Source organism: Nomascus leucogenys, chromosome 1a (genome assembly GCF_006542625.1).
Source record: "Nomascus leucogenys isolate Asia chromosome 1a, Asia_NLE_v1, whole genome shotgun sequence".
Taxonomy (NCBI): Eukaryota; Metazoa; Chordata; class Mammalia; order Primates; family Hylobatidae; genus Nomascus; species Nomascus leucogenys.
Window position 1 is genome coordinate 63,275,416 of NC_044381.1, and position 23,533 is coordinate 63,298,948.

Consider the following 23,533-nt stretch of genomic DNA (forward strand, 5'->3'; position numbering starts at 1 on the left):
ATCATTTAATTGCTTATCCTGCTTTCCAGCAGATCATCTACTACCCTGCTCACTTTCTCAGTATGCACTTTAAATTGTCAACATCCTTTAAACGTGGTGCCTAAGTTAAACTCAGTTACCTGTGTTGTTAGAGCCTAGATTTAATTCTTTTATCCATTCGTTTACTTTTTTTGAGCACCTACTATGTACTGGACTAGTACATATAGAGTAGGACAAGGAGTTCTCTCCATGGTATAACAGAAAGAACACAGTATAATGTGCATAATATAGTATAACAAAATTTTAATACTAATTCTGCAATAACTAGCTATGTGACCTTGAGCAATTTACTTAACTCCTCTTGAGCAATTTACTTAACTCCTCTTGAGCAATTTACTTAACTCCTCTTAACCTGTGTCCCCATTCATAAAATGGAGTATTAAGACCTAACTATAGAGTATTAAAAGTTATTGAGAGGCATATATGAGGTATTATGCTTTCAATAAATGGTGATTATTATTTTTTGACCTACACATTAGGTGTGCTATAAGATTATATTACTAGTCTTAGCAACCAAGTCACATCTTTGGTTCAGAGTACGCTTTCAATGAATTAAACCAGGGCTTTTTTACATGAACTGATTCAATATCCTCAAACTTCTTCTTGTGAAATGTTTGTTCTAACCTAGAATCAAGACTTAGTATTCATTACTATAAAGTTTTTCTCTTTTTTTCCCCCTTTAGTTCATTATTTCAGCACCTCAAGTAATTTTGGATCCTGATTTTTTCACCTAGTATATTAATTTTTCATCCTATGCATTTTAGGCCATCTTTTGTTTGATAACCACACTTACTATATGTTAGACATAGTTCACCAAAATGTTCACAAGCACAGATCAGGTGAACCAAGTCAGAGGACCACTGCATGACTCCAGAAAATGTCTTTCATGACATCAGCTCATTGCTCTACCATCTCTCCTTTGGTTAATTAGCCAGCTAAGTATTCACATTTCTCTAGGTGGCCCCGCATGTCAATCTCCTGGCTAAAACCACAGTGTACATCACAGATATTGTGCATCTATATCAATATATTGGTCTTGATTATCAGAAAAGGGGCAAGATTAATAATGATCTCATGCAGTCTCCTGTTAACCTTATCTTTTTTAAGCAATCAAAAAATACCATCTGTTTAATTACCTACTACTGAGCCATTTTATAATGCTGCCCAGAATTTGTGTCAAATTTACATAATTTCTAGAATCTAGGAATTTTAAATATCAGGAAAAGTTTTTTTCTATCTCTAATTTCCTGGCATTTCTTTTTATTTCCCATTGGTTCTTAAGGGTTACCTACATTTTCTGGTGATCACAGTAGGGAGTTCTTTTCGGGTTCCTTTAACCCATTGAAAGCATACTTCAAAAAACGGTGGCTTGTGGGTGGCATCTGCCCACACAGGGCTGTTTTGCTGGACTTGCAGTGATTGTTAAAATTCATCCTGAATATGTCTTTGGACTTGGCATGCTCTCCACTGCCACAGAGTGAGTCCCTGCCTTGATCGTCTGACATCCTGCCTGCTTTACCTACACACTTCATCTGCCTGCCTATAGGCATTTAATTCCCAGACTCTTGATGAAAGCATCCAGATCATCCACCATCACCCCACCTGCCAGGCTTCACCTTCGGAAGTTTGAGGTTTGAATTTTCTCCTTGATGGCGACATTTAAGCAAATGCAAGGATTTAGCAGTATTCCTAGTGTCATCTTTTAATCTAGTATTCTTCCCCAAGGCAGTAAGTTTTTTGCCCTTTTTCATTTTACCTAGATCCAAAAAAGTGATAGAAACATGGCTATTACTAGTATACTCACAGCCAGGCACATAAAGAACATTACATGTTCTCACTTATTTGTGGGATCTAAAAATCAAATCAATTAAGCTCATGGACATAAAGAATAGAAGGATGGTTACCAGAGGCTGGGAAGGGTAGTCGGGGATTGGAGAGGGGATGAGAATGGTTAATGGGTACAAAAAAAAATTAGAAAGAATGAATAAGATCTGCTGTTTGATAGCACAATAGGGTGACTATAGTCAGTAATAACTTCATTGTATATTTTTAAATAAAGAATGTAATTGGATTGTTTGTAACTCAAAGGATAAATGAGAGGATAGTTACCTCATTCTCCATGATGTGCTTATTTCACATTGCTTGCCTGTGTCAAAACATCTCATGTACTCCATAAACATATACACCTACTAGGTACCCACAAAATTAAGTAAAAAAAAAGTCAGAAAAAGTAGTATGTTCAACTTATAATTTTTCATAACAATGGCAGAGAAATGACTTAGGATATATAAAATTCATAAGTAATTTTTTTTTAATCAGTGTAAGCCAAAAAGCTGAGCTTCATCCACCTCCCACTGTATCTTTTTCCAAAGCTGATTTTTGGTCTCTCCATTAACTAAGTTTAAACTTGTTTCTCTTTTTCTCCCGAGTTAATGAGAAGGATAATTAACCCAAAGGGAAGTGTAGGTGACCCCAAAGGACTTAATAATTCATAGATTAGATATCAGTCTGTGGATAAGCAAGAGTTTGCTTTAGCTATTCTGCATCATTGCCTTTGATTTGAAACCTGTGTACCCTTTTCCAACAGGATTGAGTTCATGCAATACGGAATTGCTTTTGCCCTCATCCTACATGCACCCCACTGCCAGCACTCAGGGAATGTCTGAAATTTAGAATAGGCATGGCCTGCCAATACTCTGTTATTTTACCACATTTCCTTTCACCACATTTTGAGGTTATCAGAAAAGAAGATAAAGTTCCATAAAATAGCATAACAATTCTTAAGAAATTGCACGTGGAAGCCAAAATGTTCTGTGCCACCAGAATCTTCTTTTGAATGCTGTTTTCCTCATCTCACTGTCTGAAGAGGCTAGTCATCATCTTAGCTGGGGTTTTGCACCCACCTATTGGGCCTTCTCTCATGGGTCACCCAACAGCTTTCCAGCACCCCGTTGTGTCCCTGCTCTGATCACCACTTGAGTTATTCAGAAATGAGCCATTGGAGATCTGGAGATATGAAAGAGGGAAATTTCAATAAAGAGTTCCTCTCATAGCATCTCTTCCTCTCTGCAGTGCCTCTTTTTTTCTTAGTCAATTTAGGAGTCTGTCTCCTTAAATTATCCATAAATTTTTTATCATCCATATATATCTCCATTTTTATCCCACAAATTCTTTGATCAGAATCAGTTCTCAGTGACTACAATCATGACTCAAAACTCTTGGTATATACCTCAGGCCTGTTTATATCTGTGACACCTGCCCATTTACATTGAACTTTGTTTTGTTTGAGATAGGGTCTCACTATATCACCCAGGCTGGAGTGCAATGGCGCCATCTGGGCTCACCACAGCCTCAGTCTCCTGGGCTCAAGTGATCCTCCTACCTCAGCCTTCCGAGTAGCTGGGACCACAGGCATGTACCAGCACACCCAGCTAATTTTTTATTTTTGTAGGAACTGTGTCTCCTCATGTTGCCCAGGCTGGTCTGAAACTCCTGGGCTCAAGTGATCCATCTGCCTCGGCCTCCCAAAGTCTTGGGATTACAGGTGTGAGCCACTGTACCCAGCCTCAAAAAAAATTTTTTTTAAAGATTAAAGGAAGGCCAGGTGCAGTGGCTCATGCCTGTAATCCCAGCACTTTGGGAGGCCGAGGTGGGCGGACCACCTGAGGTCAGGAGTTCAAGACCAGCCTGACCAACCTGGAGAAACCCCATCTCTACTAAAAATACAAAATTAGCCAGGCATGGTGATGCATGCCTTTAATCCCAGCTGCTCAGGAGACTGAGGCAGGAGAACTGCTTGAACCCAGGAGGCAGAGGTTGTGGTGAGCCGAGATCGCACCACTCCACTCCAGCCTGGGAAACAAAAGCAAAACTCCGTCTCTAAAAAAAAAAAAAAAAAAAAAAAAAAAAAAAAAAAAAAAAAGTTTAAAGGAACCAGTCTAGTTATGAAACAAACATAGGTAACCTTGACTCTAGGACTTTTTTTTTCTTTAATAGCCCCTATATTAAACCCCTATCAGCTGGGTCCATGACCTAAGTGATCATACATTTAAATGGTTGGTTTGCTAAACACACCCAGAATTCTGGGAGAAAATGGAGAAAACAGTCCATTATTGTTTTAGTCAAGTCTTACATTTCAGCCCATCTCAAAGCCCATAGGAGAGTTAAGGTTTGACAAGAATAGTTGCTTGGCCCTGTTCCAACAGTCCTCCCTCCCCTGGTTCCATGCCCTGCAGCCATCCTTCTTCAGTCTTGGGGCTTTCACCATGTACCTTCTCTCTTTCCCTGAAGAGACTCTTCCTCCTGTACCTCCTCTGCTTTCCTCTCATCTCCTTGGGCTACTCAATTTCTGTGTTCGGTTTACTGCCTACGTCCAGGCAATCGGGTCCTGATTCTGGACCAATGCTGAGTGCAGTGGCGCCTACCTGTGAAAATCCCAGCACTAGGCCGGGCGCGGTGGCTCACGCTTGTTATCCCAGCACTTTGGGAGGCCCAGGCGGGCGGATCACGAGGTCAGGAGATTGAGACCACGGTGAAACCCCGTCTCTACTAAAAATACAAAACATTAGCCGGGCGTGGTGGCGGGCGCCTGTAGTCCCAGCTACTTGGAGAGGCTGAGGCAGGAGAATGGCGTGAACCCGGGAGGCGGAGCTTGCAGTGAGCCGAGATTGCGCCACTGCACTCCAGCCTGGGCGACAGAGCGAGACTCCATCTCAAAAAAAAAAAAAAAGAAAAAAAAGAAAATCCCAGCACTTTGGGAGGCTGAGGCAGCTGATCAATCACATGAGATCGGGAGTTTGAGACCAGCCTGGGCAACATGGCAAAACCCTGTTTCTACAAAAAGTACAAAAATTAGCTTGGTGTCATGGTACATGCCTGTGGTTCCAGTTACTCAGGAGGCTACAGTGGAGGACTGCCTGAGCCCCAGGAGGTCAAGACTGCAGTGAACCATGATTGTGCCACTGCACGCCAGCCTGGGTGACTGACAGAGTGAGAGCCTGGGTGACAGAGTGAGACCCTGTCTCAGGAAAAAATAAAATAAAAATACTAAATAACAGAAGGCAGGATCTCCCTATGTTGCCCAGGCTGTCTGTAGTGCTGCGGCACAGTCATAGCTCACTGCACCCTCAAACTCCAGGGCTCAAGCCATCCTTCCACCTCAGCATCTTGAGTAGCTGGGGCCATAGGGACACACAGCTTTTTAGGTCCTGACTCTTCTGTTACGTGTTGTTGGTGCATCAGCTCTGCCTCTCACCTACAAATTTTCTCTATAGTGTTGGATCCTGGGGCTAAAGATCAGGGATGGGATGTGGACAGAGAGGACCCCACAGCACAGGCCATGGCAAGGAGATACTTCACAGCACTCCGACCAGTGACTGCAGTTAGGTCAAAACAGCAACTTCATCTCTGTCAGTACCAACCTTGTACACACCGGGCTCGAGAGAGAAAGGGAGAAGGAGAAATAAAACTACCCCGCCTCTTATTACTCTCCTAGCACTAGAGAGCTAGTGAGACCCATACCTAAAGTGTGTTAAGCAAAACATCTCGTGCTACAGAAATGCATGATCTATCCTCCTCTGGACTTCAATGAACAAGTATTTTTATACACTTAACAAAGTTTATTGGCCAGGTGCAGTGGCTCATGCCTGTAATACCAGCACTTTGGGAGGCCGAGGTGGGAGGACTGCTTGAGCCCAAGAGGTCAAGACCAGCCTGAGGGATATAGTGGACCCCAGCTCTATAAAAAATGTTTCAAAAAATTAGCTGGGCATGGTGGTGCTCACCTACAGTCCCAGCTACTTGGGAGTCTGAAGCAGGAGGATCACTTGAGCCCAGGAGGTCGAGGTTGCAGTGAGCCATGTTTGCACCACTGCCTTCCAGCCTGGGTGACAGAGTGAAATCTTGTCTCAAACATAAATAAATAAATATAACAGATTGCATTGTAAAAAATTTAACTACAGTACTTGCAAAATCAAACTCCATAGACTAGATAGTGAAAAACTAATTGCAAGTCTATGATACACACAAACTTGTTATTGTAAGTCATTTTGTTTCTTGGGCTATGTTTATATGACAAAATGAAGTGAAAGAGGGAAAAGCTGTATTTTCCTTCTGAATTAGCTGTGTCAGCTGAGTACATGGCGTTGAGTTTGCCAGATACAGAATAGCTCAATGTACAAGTCTTCTGGGAATACACCTGGGCATGGTGGCAGAGTGTGCCTGGCCCCTGAGATGCATTGGGTTGGTTATGGGGCAGCAGGAGGGAGCAAAAAAAAAAAAAGACAAGCAGGGCTCTTGAGGACAGGCTGGGACCTTTGGCTGGGTGAAGGGAAGCTGAAAGATAAAAGCAGAGTGGGGGTGGGGGGTCCTGAGAGAGGTAGAAATGTGCCCCAAGGCAGGGGAGTCACACCCCCACGCTCCTGGCCAGCAGGAGAGGAGGTTTTTAAGAAGCCTATAGGTCTCCCAGAGATCCACATGCCTCTTGTATTATATAACCTGCTTCTGGCATTGAAGTGTATGTGCTTCCCTAATAGAAGTGTTGCTGTCATTAAAACCTCACCACCACCCCCACACACTGCAGGGACCCAGCCTAATTCCCACATTCACTGTGAAGCATATTCTGTAGCCACGGTCTTCCTGCAGCAAGTGCCTTAAGAATCAGCAGTCATATGATTTACTTTGCATATTGGAAGGATTGGAAAAAGTAACTTTAGTCCTCTCCAGCAAAGTTGTGCATGGGTCTCATTTAAATTCACCAAAAGGTTTGTCTTTGGACATTTAAAAGTGAAAGTGTGAGCTCAAATTGTAACTTGGCTTTGGTTTGTCCTTTCCAAGTTAATTTGAGCAAGTGAAAAATAAGGTATGATTTTATTTTTAATATGTGGCCTCTGTCTTAAATAAATGGCCAGGCAGACTGAGTGACAATTGAAATCAAGTTCATAAATGTCACTGACCCATTTGTTGACACCTGGCAGGTATTAGTTGGCCACATAGAAATGAAAACAGGAATATGAGACAAACCATGCCCATAAGAATTTCCAGGGTTCACACCTGTGATCCCAGCACTTTGGGAGGCTGAGGCACGAGAAGCACTTGAGCCCAGGAGTTCAAGACAAGCCTGGGCAACACAGCAAGCCCCTGTCTCTACAAAAAAATCTAAAAAACAGCTAGCATGGTAGTATCCACCTATAGTCCCAGCTACTAGAGAGGCTGAGCCAGGAGGATCACTTGAGTCTGGGAGCTTGAGGCTGCAATGATCACCATTGCACTTCAGCCTAAGTAACAGAGTGAGACCTTGTCTCAAACAAACTAACAAAAGGCAGGGTGTAGTGGCTCACACCTGTAATCCCAGCACTTTGGGAGGCCAAGGCAGGAGGATCACTTGAGCCCAGGAGTTTGAGGCCAGCCTGGGCAACAAAGTGAGACCCCCATCTCTTAAAAAAGTTAATTTAATTTAACTTTAAAAAGAAAAGAATTTCCAATGGGAGGATAGAGAGTTCTAGCAATAACTGTAATATAAGGCGTCTCTGATCAGCTAACCAGAGAGGGAGAGACAGAGAGAGGAGTAGAAGAATTGACTTATTGACAGATACTCTAGTGTTTACAACAAATTGCTTTATGCAATCTTGGTTAAATTCTTGATTTTTGCTTTTCCTTTATGAATGAAAGGATTGGATTAGATTAGATCAATCCTGGATGCCTCAGTAATTGGGCCACATTAATTCCTTTAGAGACACAACCTTCTAAAAAGATTATCATGAATAACAACAAAAATTATTGCATAAATGCAAAATAAAAATAACCCCCATCCATGGAATACACATTTTACATGTGTTTTGCAATAAAAATAGCTAGATTCTAAAATTTCATTGCAAAATTCTGAGTAAAATCCTCAAAATGCAACATTCTCATTTTGTGGGTGACCCTGAGAAACCAACAACTGGATGCTTAGTCAGGTCATCACACTCTGCCCCAAGCCACAGCTAGGCCATGGTGGACTTGGCCCCACTCTACTTCAATAAGAACTGTTCCATTTTAGTGCCTATTTATCAGGATTGTACATTCCATTTCATTGAGGGAAAGGGGGATTGACAGCTAAAAAAAAAAAATTACTGGATTAGATAATCTCTAAAGCCTCTTCTAGCTCAAAAAGATTTGAATTCTGTGATTCTGTCACAGCATCAATGTCATTCTCTCCTTCCCAACCCCTCTCGACACCTGTAACCTGTCTTCCCTCTGGGAAGACAGCATTGAAGGTACCTAGGTCAGGCACAGCTGTGATCCCCTTTATCCTTGCTCTCTAAAGCCCCAGCAGAGGAACCAGGCCGAGTGACTTTCACTCTCTCTTCCTCGCACAGGGTAGAGAACATGTCTATGCGGCTGGAGGAAGTCAACGAGAGGGAGCACTCCATGAAGGCTTCACTCCAGACCGTGGACATCCGGCTGGCGCAGCTGGAAGACCTCATCGGGCGCATGGCCACGGCCCTGGAGCGCCTGACAGGTCTGGAGCGGGCCGAGTCCAACAAAATCCGCTCGAGGACCTCATCAGACTGCACGGACGCAGCCTACATTGTCCGTCAGAGCAGCTTCAACAGCCAGGAAGGGAACACCTTCAAGCTCCAAGAGAGTATAGACCCTGCAGGTGAGGAGACCATGTCCCCAACTTCTCCAACCTTAATGCCCCGTATGCGAAGCCATTCTTTCTATTCAGTCAATATGAAAGACAAAGGTGGGATAGAAAAGTTGGAAAGTATTTTTAAAGAAAGGTCCCTGAGTCTACACCGGGCTACTAGTTCCCACTCTGTAGCAAAAGAACCCAAAGCTCCTGCAGCCCCTGCCAACACCTTGGCCATTGTTCCTGATTCCAGAAGACCATCATCATGTATAGACATCTATGTCTCTGCTATGGATGAGCTCCACTGTGATATAGAGCCTCTGGACAATTCCGTGAACATCCTTGGGCTGGGCGAGCCAAGCTTTTCAACTCCACTACCTTCCACAGCCCCTTCAAGTAGTGCCTATGCAACCCTTGCACCCACAGACAGACCTCCAAGCTGGAGCATTGATTTCGAGGACATCACCTCCATGGACACTAGATCTTTTTCTTCAGACTATACCCACCTCCCAGAATGCCAAAACCCCTGGGACTCAGAGCCTCCGATGTACCACACCATTGAGCGTTCCAAAAGCAGCCGCTACCTAGCCACCACACCCTTTCTTCTAGAAGAGGCTCCCATCGTGAAGTCTCATAGCTTTATGTTTTCTCCCTCAAGGAGCTATTATGCCAACTTCGGGGTGCCTGTGAAAACAGCAGAATACACAAGTATTACAGACTGTATTGACACAAGGTGTGTCAACGCCCCTCAAGCAATTGCGGACAGAGCTGCCTTCCCTGGAGGTCTTGGAGACAAAGTGGAGGACTTAACTTGCTGCCATCCAGAGCGAGAAGCAGAACTGAGTCACCCCAGCTCTGACAGTGAGGAGAATGAGGCCAAAGGCCGCAGAGCCACCATTGCAATATCCTCCCAGGAGGGTGATAACTCAGACAGAACCCTGTCCAACAACATCACTGTTCCCAAGATAGAGCGCGCCAACAGCTACTCGGCAGAGGAGCCAAGCGCACCATATGCACACACCAGGAAGAGCTTCTCCATCAGTGACAAACTCGACAGGCAGCGGAACACAGCAAGCCTGCGAAATCCCTTCCAGAGAAGCAAGTCCTCCAAGCCGGAGGGCCGAGGGGACAGCCTGTCCATGAGGAGACTGTCCAGAACATCGGCTTTCCAAAGCTTTGAAAGCAAGCACAACTAAACCTTCTTAATATCCGTCACAGGAGGCTCAAGAATCCAGCCCTAAAATGCTCTCCAACTCCAGTTTTTCCCCCTTCCTTGAATCATACCTGCTTTATTCTTAGCTGAGCAAAACAAGCAATGCTTTGGGAGGTGTTAACTCAAAGGTGACTTCTGGGCCACAGATCAAGAAAGCACTTGATCTGACCCAGTGCCAGACACAGGGGATTTAAGGCATGTTCACACTTACTGGGCAGGGAGGGGAAAGAGAGGGAGAAGGAAGGGTTAGAGATGAATGTGTATCTGCAGTCACAGCAGAAAGCCATGAGAGCAGGGGAAACAAGGGGCTTCGAGCACGCTCCATGCCAGGAGGCATCTGTTGATTTCTAACCATTATCAAGAGCTGTAGGATGCAGGGCTAAATTGCGAAATAAAATAAAATAGCCAGCGTACACAATGAGATATTCTAAACTTCCATTCTGTTTTCTTTTCACATTGGCTCCATCACTGGTGACTGATGAAGAGCATCCTCTTTATTCAGTATAAGCCGGCAGCAAGCAGTTCTACCTAACGTCCCACATCCTTCTCATGCCAACACTTCTGTAATTGATCATTATAAAGAAAAAACAAGGTAACAGTCATAGTTCACCTGTCTCTTATCTATTCACTTCTGGTGCCACAACTGTTTATCCTTTTTTGAAGAAAATAAGGGAACAGAAATGCCTTTTTGTATTGCAATCGAAATGAAAGAAGAGTTGATGTTAAAAAAACAAAAGTCAAGTGATTTATTATATACAGTGGGCATTCAAGTCTAGTCAAGCAAGCTCAGGATGAATGTAATTAAATAATTTTATATTTTTTAATTTATTTTGTATCTCACCTGTCATCAATGAATTCATTCACTGAATATGTAATATTGAACTTAAAAAAAAAAAAAAAAACGGTGGACAGAACTAGCCTGAAATTGCCATGTGGGCTGTTCTGTTCTCACCGTTTATGTCGTGTGTCATGCTGCTGTGTGACCGTCATCATTTGCATGGCTCTACCATGTCCTCCTGAACACCTCCAAGACGTAACTGCCAATTTTTCACACCACTCATCACATGACCATTTTGTATATGAATATATGGTTATATGTGGATATTTTCATACCTAGAGTTTTGCCATCTAATCTGAGCTCAGCATAAATTTAATTGGAGTTTTTCAAGGGCTGGTATCTTTTCTATGGAAATGTTCCAAAGTACTTTTTAAGGAAGTTTCAAAACTATAAATAACCCTAGATTTGACTGGGAGTTTGGTATCAACCCAAAGCCATCAGTTGCAAGCATACCATGAATATTTTTCTTATAGACAGAGCTATAAAAAAAGATACAGTAGACCAAAATAGAAAGCAAATAAACCATATAAAGAGTTCTATAGTATATGCCACTTATACAAATGTATATGCATTTATGCAGAGACACATATTTATATATAAAATAGATGGACATAAAGAGCTTTCTTAAGAGGCTTGGACTTTTCTATCACCTTGAAGTATAATCCAGATTTTTTTTTTAATATACAAGAAGTTCCATTGAAAGAGCTCATTATACTATTAGACCAAATGTTGAAATTATGATTTTTTAAAATTCCTATGACTTTTCCTCATATCAAACTAGAGTTGTCAAAATGACTCACTGCTTGCCTCCTGCCCTTTTTTGTCTGAAATCACTCACTATCAGGACATCTTATTTATTCTGGCTTTTCCTAAACAAAGTTTTTACACCAAGTACAATCTGAATAGACATGCAACTTTAAACCAGCTAGTGTTACAGACTCTAAAGTAGAGGCATCATCTTCTAGATCAGAATCTGGATTGGAAGTGGGACAAAGAAATCTTGACCCCAAATCTTTGGATTCCTATTTGACTCATTAATGTTTAAAAAAGAATAAAGCCTTTAAGGAAAACGACTTATTGTTCCTGGCCTGAGATACTACCTGTGTCTTTTGTTTAATTGTAATTGAAAACACCAAGTTTTACTTCATTTTGTGAAATCAAGTAAATACATGGTCTTTAAATATAAGATAAAAAACAAAATAAAAACTCTTCTGAATAAACATTTCAGGTATAAAAAGTGTGATGAGGTCACATATGTAAAGAATTAAACTATTCCTTTTTCACTCCTTGGCATTTAGGTGAATTGGTAACAAACACCCAGACTCCCTTATTTACAGCTGTTCTAGAAACACTTAACATTTTATTGGGCCCCACACTGGCTATTTCCCTCTCAGCAAACATGCACTGGGTCTGAGAATAAATCGGTTGTCTTAAACTTCCTTGAGTCATGAATTCCTATGAGGATCTGATGATAACTCTAGGCTCTCTCTCCAGAAAGAAAAAAAAAAATATACATACATGCAAAGTTGCAATATAACTTGAAAGGGTTCATGAGCTCCTGGTTCCCATATTGATTGATAATGAGGAAAAGGAACCATGTTTGCTCATAGTTAATACAGTTGTAATAGGCACTTTACATTTGAGACCATCTCTCTGTGATTCTCAGGAAGGCCAAATCTCAGCACCAGAGTTTGAACCAAGATTTTTTATTTTTGTTCTTTAAATTAGATGTTGCCAATTTAATGCACTTACATCCTAACATGTTGATGATTTTAAGTATCGAGCACAATCACAATGCTGAAGGCTCCCTGAAGGGTCTATAGAGGAATCCAAGAAGGAGGTGAAAACACTATTCATTGACATCAAACACCTCCAAGGCCTCATTCTGGGCCAGATTGGAAGTGAGGGAAAGAAATTTTGAGCGCAAGTGTTTCCATTCATCGTGATTTCAGAGAGAAAAGTATAGCAACTGGGAAACTAAATAGTCAACAGTCCTGATCGTGCAATTACCTGATTCTTTTGTTGTGCATGAAAATTAAGTTCTAACGTTTGTGAAACGTGTGAAATATATAAGCCAAACTTAAGTGACTGTAGACACAAACTGTGTAACTTCCATGAGCCATTTCCTTCCTGTGCACATACATGTGTGTTATTTTTCAGTCCATTTCCTTCCATTTCCGGGTTCTCTGTGCACCGATGTGGCATTGATTCTGTGGCTTTGTGCAGTCAGCTTATGCTCAGCCCATTGATTCCACCACATCCCTGATCGAGGGGACGTTAATTACCTGTCTTTGTGAATTAAGCAGTTTAAGAGCAGCAAGTTACTGAGGACAGTAAATAAAGTCATAGAGAGCTCAAGGAAGTAATAGCTTTGGTTTAATCATCTGCTTCAAAGGTGCCAATTTTTATATACTACTATATGTAATGATTTGTTCTAAATTGCTTGTTCCTTTTGAAAAAAAATTTAAGGATGTTTTATGAAAATGACCATGGAGGTCTCCTGCTTAACCAGTATACTTTATATTTATAGTTAGAGGGCCCCTCCTTGATAGATTTGAATGAGGAGCTGGAAAGCTTGGGTACAATTGTCAAGACTAGTTTGTGTTATCTCTGCAAGCCAAAAGGTGTATTAGCAGTCAGAATACAGCACTTTACAGAACTGGATATTTTAAATGTCTAAGTTTCCAGGTCTAGGATATTATTTAGCACTTTGAAAGTTCCCCTTTTAAAATATATATATAAGAATAATCAAATGAGAAAAATGTACTGATAAAAACACAAAATGTGTTTCTTCTGAATGTTTCAAATGTATTCTAAAATATGGTTTCTGTAGATAATATTATGGTAGATAACTGGATAGTACTTTTCTTTTTTACTTTCTGAGTCTGTACAGTCTAATCTTCCTGAATGTTTGGGCTGTTTAATTTCTTTAAAGATGATAAATATTATCCAGTCATCCATCATGCTCTATCTATAGGCTATACCATTCATATGTTGGGCAATGCTGTATTATAAAACACATGTAAACATGTATGTAACCCATGTTTAATCCAGCATAGTTGTAGCATGTGGTTGTATTAATGAACGTTACAGGAGAGCTTTATAATCATTTATAAATCTGTAACATTCAATAAAGAAGCACATGTTGCAATGATTAATATGTTCCCAATTCCATGTTATTTAGCATCTTTGTGAACTGGACATTTTTGTTCCTGATCTGCTTGATGCTTTTCATGTTCCTGTAAACCACTGTAAAATATGTGTGTAAGGTGATGTATATCCTCTAATGAGTCCTGCGAGCTGTGGTAGGCAAGTTGTGATTTTGTGAAAGATGAACTGGCATGTTATGCAAAAGACTATATGACAAATGAACTTAAAATGATATTTTAAACTCCAGTTGAATTAGCTGTTTGTTTACATCTGCCAACCCCATGCAGAAGCAGTGTACAGTATTTTATAAATATGTTCATTTAGTAACACTATGTTGTTTCTAGATAAAGTGATACTAGTGTGTAGGTGGTTATATATTTGGCCTAGATATTGCATTATAACTCACTATCCTTTAACAATAACAATGTGACTTAAATGAAGTAATCTCTCTCCAAACCCGGTCTTAATTTTGTGTCGACAAAATGCATGCACTGCTTTATGCATTTCTTTTGACTTTTCTAAGGCACTTAACATTTTACTATTGCCTGCTGTGACACTTAAGCCAGTTAGGAATTCACCCAAACAGTTGGGCTTCTTACTATGGGAATTATGTTCAGTTTTGAAAAATTAAAAACAAACAAAAAAAGTAACCAAGGGATTTTTAAATCTTTTTTTAAGCACTGAACAAATAATATGAAATAAAGTATTAACTGCAGGTTGTATAGCCATGGGACCCAGAGATGGCAAGCCAACACCTCTTGGGTCTGCCAAGGTCTACGTGTTGTGCATCTGTGATATATGCAAGACACATTTCTGATTCTTCAGAGCTACTGGGTGCAAATTGCTAAGCCAGAGATGAGAGCGAAAAGTCCATTTGTGATAGTGCAGAAGTGTGCAGATCGCTGTGAATGTGTGATCCAATGATATGACAAGAGACCTCCCTCCTTGTCTTGTGGCTTCTTCACCTTGTGGGTGAGCCTAGCCTGGGGATGGGAGGCGTGTGTTTGGATGTCTGATGAAGCACTGGGTGGTTCTAAAGAGTTTACTCTTTTAGAAAAATTACCATTACTAGAAGCCATTCAACATCTGGAAAAGAGAGGAGCCAATTTGCACAGTTTTGAAAATGACTGCTCCTAAAATGAGTAGAGAAAACTTTCCTCTCAGCCTGCATTGACCTAAGCTTTCTCTTCTTTTTACAAGTTGGATATTCTCTCAGATTGGAGTCAACCAAAAGAAAGGCTGGTTCCAATTAAGGAAAAGCAATTTTTTTCTTTTCTTTAATTCCTCTCAGAAGGTAGTTGTTACCTTTTCTCTGATGATTTCCTTGCACTCATCACTGCTAATGAAAGCAACATGTGACTGTTTCTACAGGTCATCTAAGAGAGGATTTTGGTGACCAGGTAATCCAGATGACAATAAGAATGAGGAGAATTTTCCCTTCCTTACATTACCTAGTCTACCGGCCTCCTTAAACCTGCAGGCCTTTGTGCATTTGCACAATGTTTTGTGCTGGAAACTGAAAAGACATGTGTATGGCTAGGAGTCCATAGGCTTTGTAAAGAGTGTCAGTGCCAATCAGGACCCATATCTTCCTCTGGAGGAGACAGGTGGCTGAGGCCTATGGGGCAAAGGGGGAAATTCAGCCTCGTGCCTGGATGTGCAGCTTTCTTTCTCCCCTCTACTTGCTTCTCTTCTCTTAGTCCAAGACTAGCTGCTTTTTCACCAGACCAACAGACCCTTGCCCCCATTACCTTTATACCTTGTTGACCCTGGCACAGTAAGCTGAAACAGTGGCCACTTGGCAAAAGGCAAACATTTAGACTTTGTCCCAGGCCTGATCTTCCCACCAATTTACCCTCCACCTGCCTCTATCCCGGCTGGTGTTCGCATTGACCTCATCCAATTTTTGCCTCTCTAAATCTCAAGAGCATCTCACCGCAGCTTCCCACACATCATTAAAACCAGCCATCTGCACATAGATTGAGAGGCTGCAAATTCAAACACATGGAGGGGCCAGATCCAGAAAACACAAATGTGTGAACTGGACTGGTGAAAGTCAACAGAAGAAGTAGGGTTTGTAAGTAAGGCATGACAGAATACATATCCCACCACAAAGACATTCAAATTCAGCTTTCCAAACACTGTGCTAGCCAAGCAAACATGTCTGCCAGCAGCATTCAGTCCCAAAGGCAATAGTTTGGGACCTCTGATTTAGAGCCAACAGGATCAGATTCTTGATTGTGACTTGGTGAGTGTACACATAAAATACACCGAGAACTGAGAGGGGGGAAAAAGAAACTCGCCTTATTTAGGGTTACTCTTGTTCTGAATGATATATGCATGTATATTTGTTAGCCACATAATTCTAAACTTGAACACAGAGTCTTTGTAAGAGAGATTCAGCAGAAGAGTACCATAGCATGGTATGAAGACTTACCTGCTTCCTGTCACTACTGCTACTGACCTGAGTTTATATTGCTGCTACCACTGTGTAAAAACAGTACATGCAGTATACTGTACTCGTAGCCATTTCATAATATAGGACCTAGACTCTCATTTGTAAACGTTCTAACCCTAGTTTATAATGGGGGAAATTATTCAGATACCATTTTTAAATGAATTCCTACAAATACAATGGTTTTGAAATTGGGTTTGCTAAATATATATACATCTTTTCCTCGTGTATGGATAGACCACGGTATGCATATCTATCAATACTATAAATATATATAAATCCTTAGAGGAATTGTTCTTTTTAAAGGTCTATTATTGGATTCACAATGCACTTTGAGCTTGATTGTTTAGATACATAATCCAGAGCAGAAGTTGACAGATACCATGGGAAAAACTTTCTGAAATTTCTGTAACAAATGTTTTGCAATTAAAAAAAAAAAAAAAAACTCAGTAGTTTAAAACATGACTTGGACTTCCTTGTGCACTTATTTGCCGCCATCTAATCTTCACCATCCTCATGCTAGGAACTTTTGGAGTAGAGATAATTGCCTAGGGCTCCACAAATTACTTGTTCCAGTGAGCAGAAGTTGCAAACTGGTAGCCTGTGGGTCATACCTAACCAGCAGGAGAAGGGTATTATTGGCCAGCAATTTTTTTTTTTTAATTTGGAACATTTAAAAATGGAGGCTGGGCACAGTGGCTTACTCCTGTAATCCCTGCACTTTGGGAGGCCAAAGTGGGAGAATCCCTTGAGATAAGGAGTTCGAGACCAGCCTGGCCAACATGGTGAAACCCCATCTCTGTTAAAAATACAAAAATTAGCCGGGTATGGTGGCACATGCCTGTAGTCCCAGCTACTCTGGAGGCTAAGATGGGAGGATTGCTTGAGCCCAGGAGGTCGAGGCTGCAATGAGCCCAGATGGCACCACTGCACTCCAGCCTGCCTAGTCAACAGGTCGAGACTCTGACTCAAAAATAAATAAATAAATAAATAAATAATTGACAGATTTCATGTCTAATTCCAGATTTCTAGCTTCTTTTAAAAAACCTGAAGATCTGGTAATATGAGACCCGTGTTTTCATATGACAATAATCAGCTGAATCATGGCATCTTGGGTGCTCTTTTAGAAGGAGCCTGTACTCTCTAATATACCACAGTCCCCACCATTCTCAGGTTCCCTTTACTCAGAGCATTACACCTGGATGGCCCCTATATGTACTGGGAGGATGAAATTCAGCCCTTAACAGTGGGTCAATTTGTGAGTGGCAATGTAGTGGTCTTTTACAATTTTAATTTCTTTTAAGGTAAAGGAATCAGAATACAACAATCAACTGGAAACAACATATGTGTTAGTCAACAGGAGAAAATAACTGATTATGATACATGATTAAAAATAATTAAATTTTGTGTATTGACATAGATGTCATTGATATATTATTAAGTCTATTTAAAAAGAAGTACAGAGAAGCATATATGGTCTGTCTCAGTCCATTTGGGCTGCTATAACAAAATACCTTAGACTGGGTAATTAATTTATAAAAAGAGAAACTTATTGCTTACAGTTCCGGAGGCTGGGAAGGCCAAGATCGAGGTACCAGCAGACTCAGTGTCTGGTAAGGGCTTGCTCTCTGCTTCACAGATGGCACCTTGCTGCAGCCTCACATGGGGGAAGGGGCAAGGGAGCTTCCTTTAGCGTCTTTTTAAAGGACACTAATCCCAATCGTGATGGTGAAGCCTTCATAAATTAATCACTTCCCAAAGATCCCTAATACTATCATACTGAGTATTAGTTTCAAATGTGAATTTTAAGGTGACACCAACATTCAGACCACAGCATGTTCTAATATCACTTTTTGTAAAAATTAAACCAGGCATATAGATTATGGATATATTTGTATATGAATAGTAAAAGTCTAAAAGGATATCACAGAAGAGAATAAAATTTTTGCAACAGAACTTTCTTTTTCCCAAAAATTCAAATGCTGTGTAAGGGCAACCTAAAGTGACCCAAGTAAGGTTAATGCATGTATCACTAGACATCAACCAGGAGGATTTTCTTTGCTTTCTTTCTCCTCAGAAACCTGTTGTAGGTATTGTGACAATAATCATAAGCCTTATAATGGCAGGTCATCTTCTCCTAGGTATGGTAAAGCTGAAATAAAAGAAAATAAAAATGGTAGCAATGGTTTAACTATTAATGTTGGGAAATTATAATTTTAGGCATAAATACAATCAATGCCTTTTGAGCAGCTACTTTGTTCCTCTAGAAGAACTGAAAATTTTATTAAAAAAGCAAGACAGTCATGACTAAAAAGATAATTACATGTTTTAGTTATTTAATTAGAGCTGTTGAAAAAATGGGGACGAGCAGCCTAAGTTTAGCTCATCAACACTAAAACTATTCAAGTAGAAGCAAAATAGCCACCAGAAAGGCAGCGTATGGATGGTTTCCCACATTTGGGTTGGAAATTGGACTAAAAAATCTGCGCTGAGACTCTATGTAGAACAGACTCAAAATCTTCTTAGAATAAAAGGAAAGAATGAACATTTGTAGCCTAGAAGGGCCTGAAGGAATCGGGCAAGACTAAAGAAGCCAGGAGGTAGAGTCTGGAGTCCCAGGCAAAAACAAAGGTGTAGCCGCAAGAATAATTGAGGCAGGCCGGGCGCGGTGGCTCATGCCTGTAATCTCAGCACTTTGGGAGGCCAAGGCAGGCGGATCACCTGAGGTCGGGAATTTGAGACCAGCCTGACCAACATGGAGAAACCCTGTCTCTACTAAAAATACAAAATTAGCCAGGCATGGTGATGCGTGCCTGTAATCCCAGCTACTCGGGAGGCTGAGGCAGGAGAATTGCTTGAACCTGGGAGGTGGGGGTTACGGTGAGCCGAGATCACGACATCACGCTCCTGCCTGGGCAACAAGAGCAAAACTCCACCTCAAAAAAAAAAAAAAAAAAAAAAAAAAAAAAAAGAATTGAGACAAATGCCTGGGCTCCAGTTGGAAACCAACCTAACAAGAGCAGAGGATTCACATTGGAGATTTGCTGGAAAGTATGGCAATCCCTTATATTCATTTAATCTCAACACATTTATGAGACTGCCATTAATATTTGCATGTCCCAGATGGGAAAAAATGGGGTTCATTATTTTATTATTTTGAGACAGGGTCTCACTTTTTTGCCCAGGCTGGAGTGCGGTGGCACCGTCTCGGCTCACTGCAACCTCTGCCTCCCAGGTTCAAGCAATTCTCCTGCCTCAACCTCCATAGTAGCTGAGACTACAGGCACATACCACAAGGCCTGGCTAATTTTTGTATTTTTAGTAGAGTTGAGATTTCACCATGTTGGCCAGGCTAGTCTTGAACTCCTGACCTCAAGTGATTTGCCCGCCTCGGCCTCCCAAAGTGCTGGATTACAGACCTGAGCCACTGCACCCAGCCCCATCATTTTATACATCAGTGGTAGAGTTTGAATGTTATTCTGTGATGAAAAGAAAGCAACTGAAAAATTCTGGTCCAAAATGTGGGCTGTAACATTATGGCATGGCAAGGGAGAGGGTAGGTACAGTGAGACTAATTGCAGGATTCCAGGCTCCAGGTGACAAAACCTTATAGATGAAAAGACACTTTGGAGAAATTTCACAACTCAATTCAGGAAATATTTCTTGGATATCCACAATTTGAAAAACACTTGAGTAAGTGCTAGTACCTTCTATGTGAAATGTCAGCCTCTTACTCAATTTCCTGGTGAACAATTAGTCATATTTCATAGAGGACTATTTTTCAGTGTATGAGCATGACTTGAAATGCCTCCTTTCTGGCAGTTATTTTGTGCAATATGGAAGAGCTCTATACCTTTGGCTACACCCTTAGAGAAGGAGGCATTGACCCAAGAACACCAATCAGAGTTTTTTCTTTGAGGATCTGGAATACAGTTGAGAGAGCTGAGCAATTCTGGGTATTGAAACCATAACTTATAGTCTCAGGAATTGTCAGCAATCATGTTTCTACATACTGGCTGACTTGCAGAAGAAGTCAGTCTGCCAAAAAAGAAATGAATAAAGACACAGAGACAGAGGCAGATATATGAAACGAAGTTTCTAGGCTCTTCCTGGAACATGGCTATCATCTCACATTTGATGTCTAAAGCCATATCAGTATCTTTAAAATAAATTATCTCTTTAGTAGGCTGAATAATGGCCCCCAAAGATGTCCCTGTCCTAATCCTCAAAAATCTGTGAATGTTACCTTATATGGAAAAAGGGATTGTGCCAATGTGATTAAGAATCTGGAGATGGGTAGATGATCCTGGATTCTCCAGAAGGTTCCAGTGTAATCACAAGAGACTTGCAAAAGTGAGGCAGGAGGAATCAGACTCAGAAAGTAGACTGTGTGACAAGAGAAGCAGAGATTGAAGTAATACAATGTAAAGATGGAGGATGTGGCCACAAGCCAAGGAATACAGGAGCCCTCCAGAAGCTGGAAAAGACAAGGAATGCATTCCTCTCCTAGAGTCTCCAAAAGGAACTGGAACCGCAGACATCTTGATTTTAGCTCCTTCAAACTCATTTTGGATTTCTGACTTTCATAATTGTAAGAGAATAAATATGTGTTATTTTAATTCACTGTTTCTGGTGTTTTATTATAGCAGCAATAGGGAAGTAATGCACCCCACCCCTTCCCCACCTTCACAATTTTAAAAAATCAAGTTGGTGTCTATTTTGTGCAACCACAGACTCTAAGTCTACTATATCTTTTTAATACTAAGATGTCAGCGACTATGAGAAACACCACCAAAATAATACCAGATTTGGGAGGACAGAAATATTGCCACATTAAATGTATACATTGATCAAAAATTATATCCTGGATTCAGGATGTAAAAAACAATGTGCTTAGATTTAATAAAATAAGACAATATATCCTTCAAGTCACAACTAAAGGATACATTGCCTTCACAACTCTGCCTCTATGAAGCATTCTCCAGCCCACCACAATGAACTTTCCTTTCCTGATCAATGATATGGTTTGGATTTGTATCCCTGACCAAATCTCACGTAAAATTGTAATCACCAATGTTGGAGGAAGGGCCTGGTGGGAGGTGATTGGATCATGGTGGCAGACTTTCCCTTTCCTGCTTTCATGAAAGTCAGTGAGTTCTCATGAGATCTGGTTGTTTAAAAGTATGTAGCACTGGCTAGGCATGGTAACTCATGCCTGTAATCCCAGCAGTTTGGGAGGCCAAGGTGAGTGGATCACTTGAAGTCAGGAGTTCGAGACCAGCCTGGCCAATGTGGTGAAACCCCATCTCTACTAAAAATACAAAAATTAGCGGGGCATGGTGGTGCGTGCCTGTAGTCTCAGCTACTAGGGAGGCTGAGGCAGGAGAATCGCTTGAACCTGGGAGGTGGACGCTGCAATGAGCCGAGATCACACCATTGCACTCCAGCCTGGGTGACAGAGTGGGACCTCATTTCAAAAAAGCAAAAAGTGTATAGCACCTCCCCCTTCTCTGTCTTCCTCCTTCTCCAGCCATGTAAGATGTGACTGGTTCCCCTTAGCCTTCTGCCATGATTGTAAGTTTCCTGAGGCCTCCCCAGCCATGCTTCCTGTATAGCCTGCAGAATCGAGAGCAAATTAAACTTCTTTTCTTTATAAATTACCCAGTCTCAAGTAGTTCTTTATAGCAATGCAAGAACAGACTAATACAACAACACATCAAGCATTGCATCTTGTCCTCTATCATAGCAATTGTCCCTCTACACAATACTGGTAAGTTTACCTGTTTATCTCCCAGCCAAACAGTGAGAGCCATGGTCCCTAGCTTAGTGCCTGCAAATAGCATGAATGAAGAAATAAATGAATAGACAGTTCCTGCCCTCAACAAACTCCCAATCTGGTAGAAACACATCTGTTACCATACGAATCAAACTTCTCAAAGCACTATAAACAGATTATATATACAGAGTCCTCTAGATTACACAGTGTACTTTTAATGTACATTCAAATTTGCAATAACTGGAAAGAAGGGTTGAAATAAAGCTTGGAGGGGCTTCTCAGAAGAAGTGATATTTGAGCTCAGATATGTTGGCCTTGAAGAATGAGTGGAATTTCAAGAAGCAGAAAAGAGGGAGCAGGGAAGAGATTTCAGGAAAAGTAGTATAGCATGACCAAGAAGAATCACAATGGCATGAAAACACAACATAGTGCTGGAAGACAGGTGAGTGATTCATTGCGGCTGGAGCATATGCCAACATACTGGAAGTGGAATGCTCTAGATATGAGCTAAGGAAAATTTGATCTAGGTAAGAGCTAAAGATGACCTGAAAGTAGAAATGATAGAGGAAGCCTGTAAGACTGTGAAATATTTGTTATTTGACCCCATTGCCTAGCATACAACTCCTAAAATCCTTAGAATCTCCAAAGTGACACCTTTTTTCTAGTGAGCTGACTGATGGTTGGCAGCCCCTAAGTAGTTGCAGAATGGGGGATAGTCACTGGAAAAAACAAGTCATGATTAGAGAGTTGGGATTTTCAGCTCCAGCCTCCCCCACCTCTAGGGAAGAGAGAAGGACTGAAGGTAAGTTGATCACCAATGGCCAGTGATTTAGTCAATCATGCCTATTTAATAAAGCTTCCATAAAAACCCAAAAGGACAGGGTTTGGAGAGCTTCTGGATAGCAGAACACCTGGAGGTACCTGGAGGTTCCTGGAGGGTGACATGCCCGAAGAGAGCAAGGAAGCTCCACACCCCTCTCGTACCACATCTCTTTATTGGTATCCTTTGTAATATAATAAAGCAGTAAATGTAAGTAAAGTGTTTCCCTGAGTTCTGCGAGCCACTCTAGCAAATCAATCAAATGCAGGGAGGGAAGTGTGGGAGCCCAGATTTTTTAGCCAGTCAGTCAGAAGCACAGGGAAAACAACCTGGAGCTTGTGGTTGGCATCAGGAACAGAGTGTGGGGACAGTCTTGGAGACTGGGCCCTCAGCCTGTGGGATCTGACACTATCTCCAGGTAGACAGTGTCAGAATTGAATTGGAGGATGCCCAGCTGGTGGCCACTGCAGAACTGATTGCTTGCCTGGTGTTAGGGGGGAAGCTTCCACACATCTGGTCACAGAAGTCTTCTGTGTTGACTGTTGTTGTGGTGTGAGAGCAGAGGAAAAATGGTTTGTGCTTTTTCCCCTCAAAGCGAAAATGGGAAATAGACAAGACTTGCTAATGG

The 23,533-nt window shown here is 41.3% G+C and overlaps 1 protein-coding gene across 16 annotated transcripts in view; it reads left to right on the forward strand.

Annotated features, from left to right (window-relative positions):
* TRPM3 (transient receptor potential cation channel subfamily M member 3) overlaps positions 1–16,771 on the forward strand; it is a 920,678-nt gene extending 903,907 nt beyond the window's left edge. For 10 of the 16 annotated variants that reach the window (XM_030810005.1, XM_030810007.1, XM_030810008.1 and 7 more), the window contains one exon: positions 8,397–16,771. In XM_030810005.1, coding sequence (XP_030665865.1) covers positions 8,397–9,849 — 1,453 coding nt within the window. In that variant the 3' untranslated portion in view covers positions 9,850–16,771. The remainder of the gene's footprint in view (positions 1–8,396) is intronic. The other 6 variants (XM_030810016.1, XM_030810017.1, XM_030810019.1 and 3 more) reach the window with 1 other exon arrangement.
* The last annotated feature ends 6,762 nt before the right edge of the window (positions 16,772–23,533 follow it).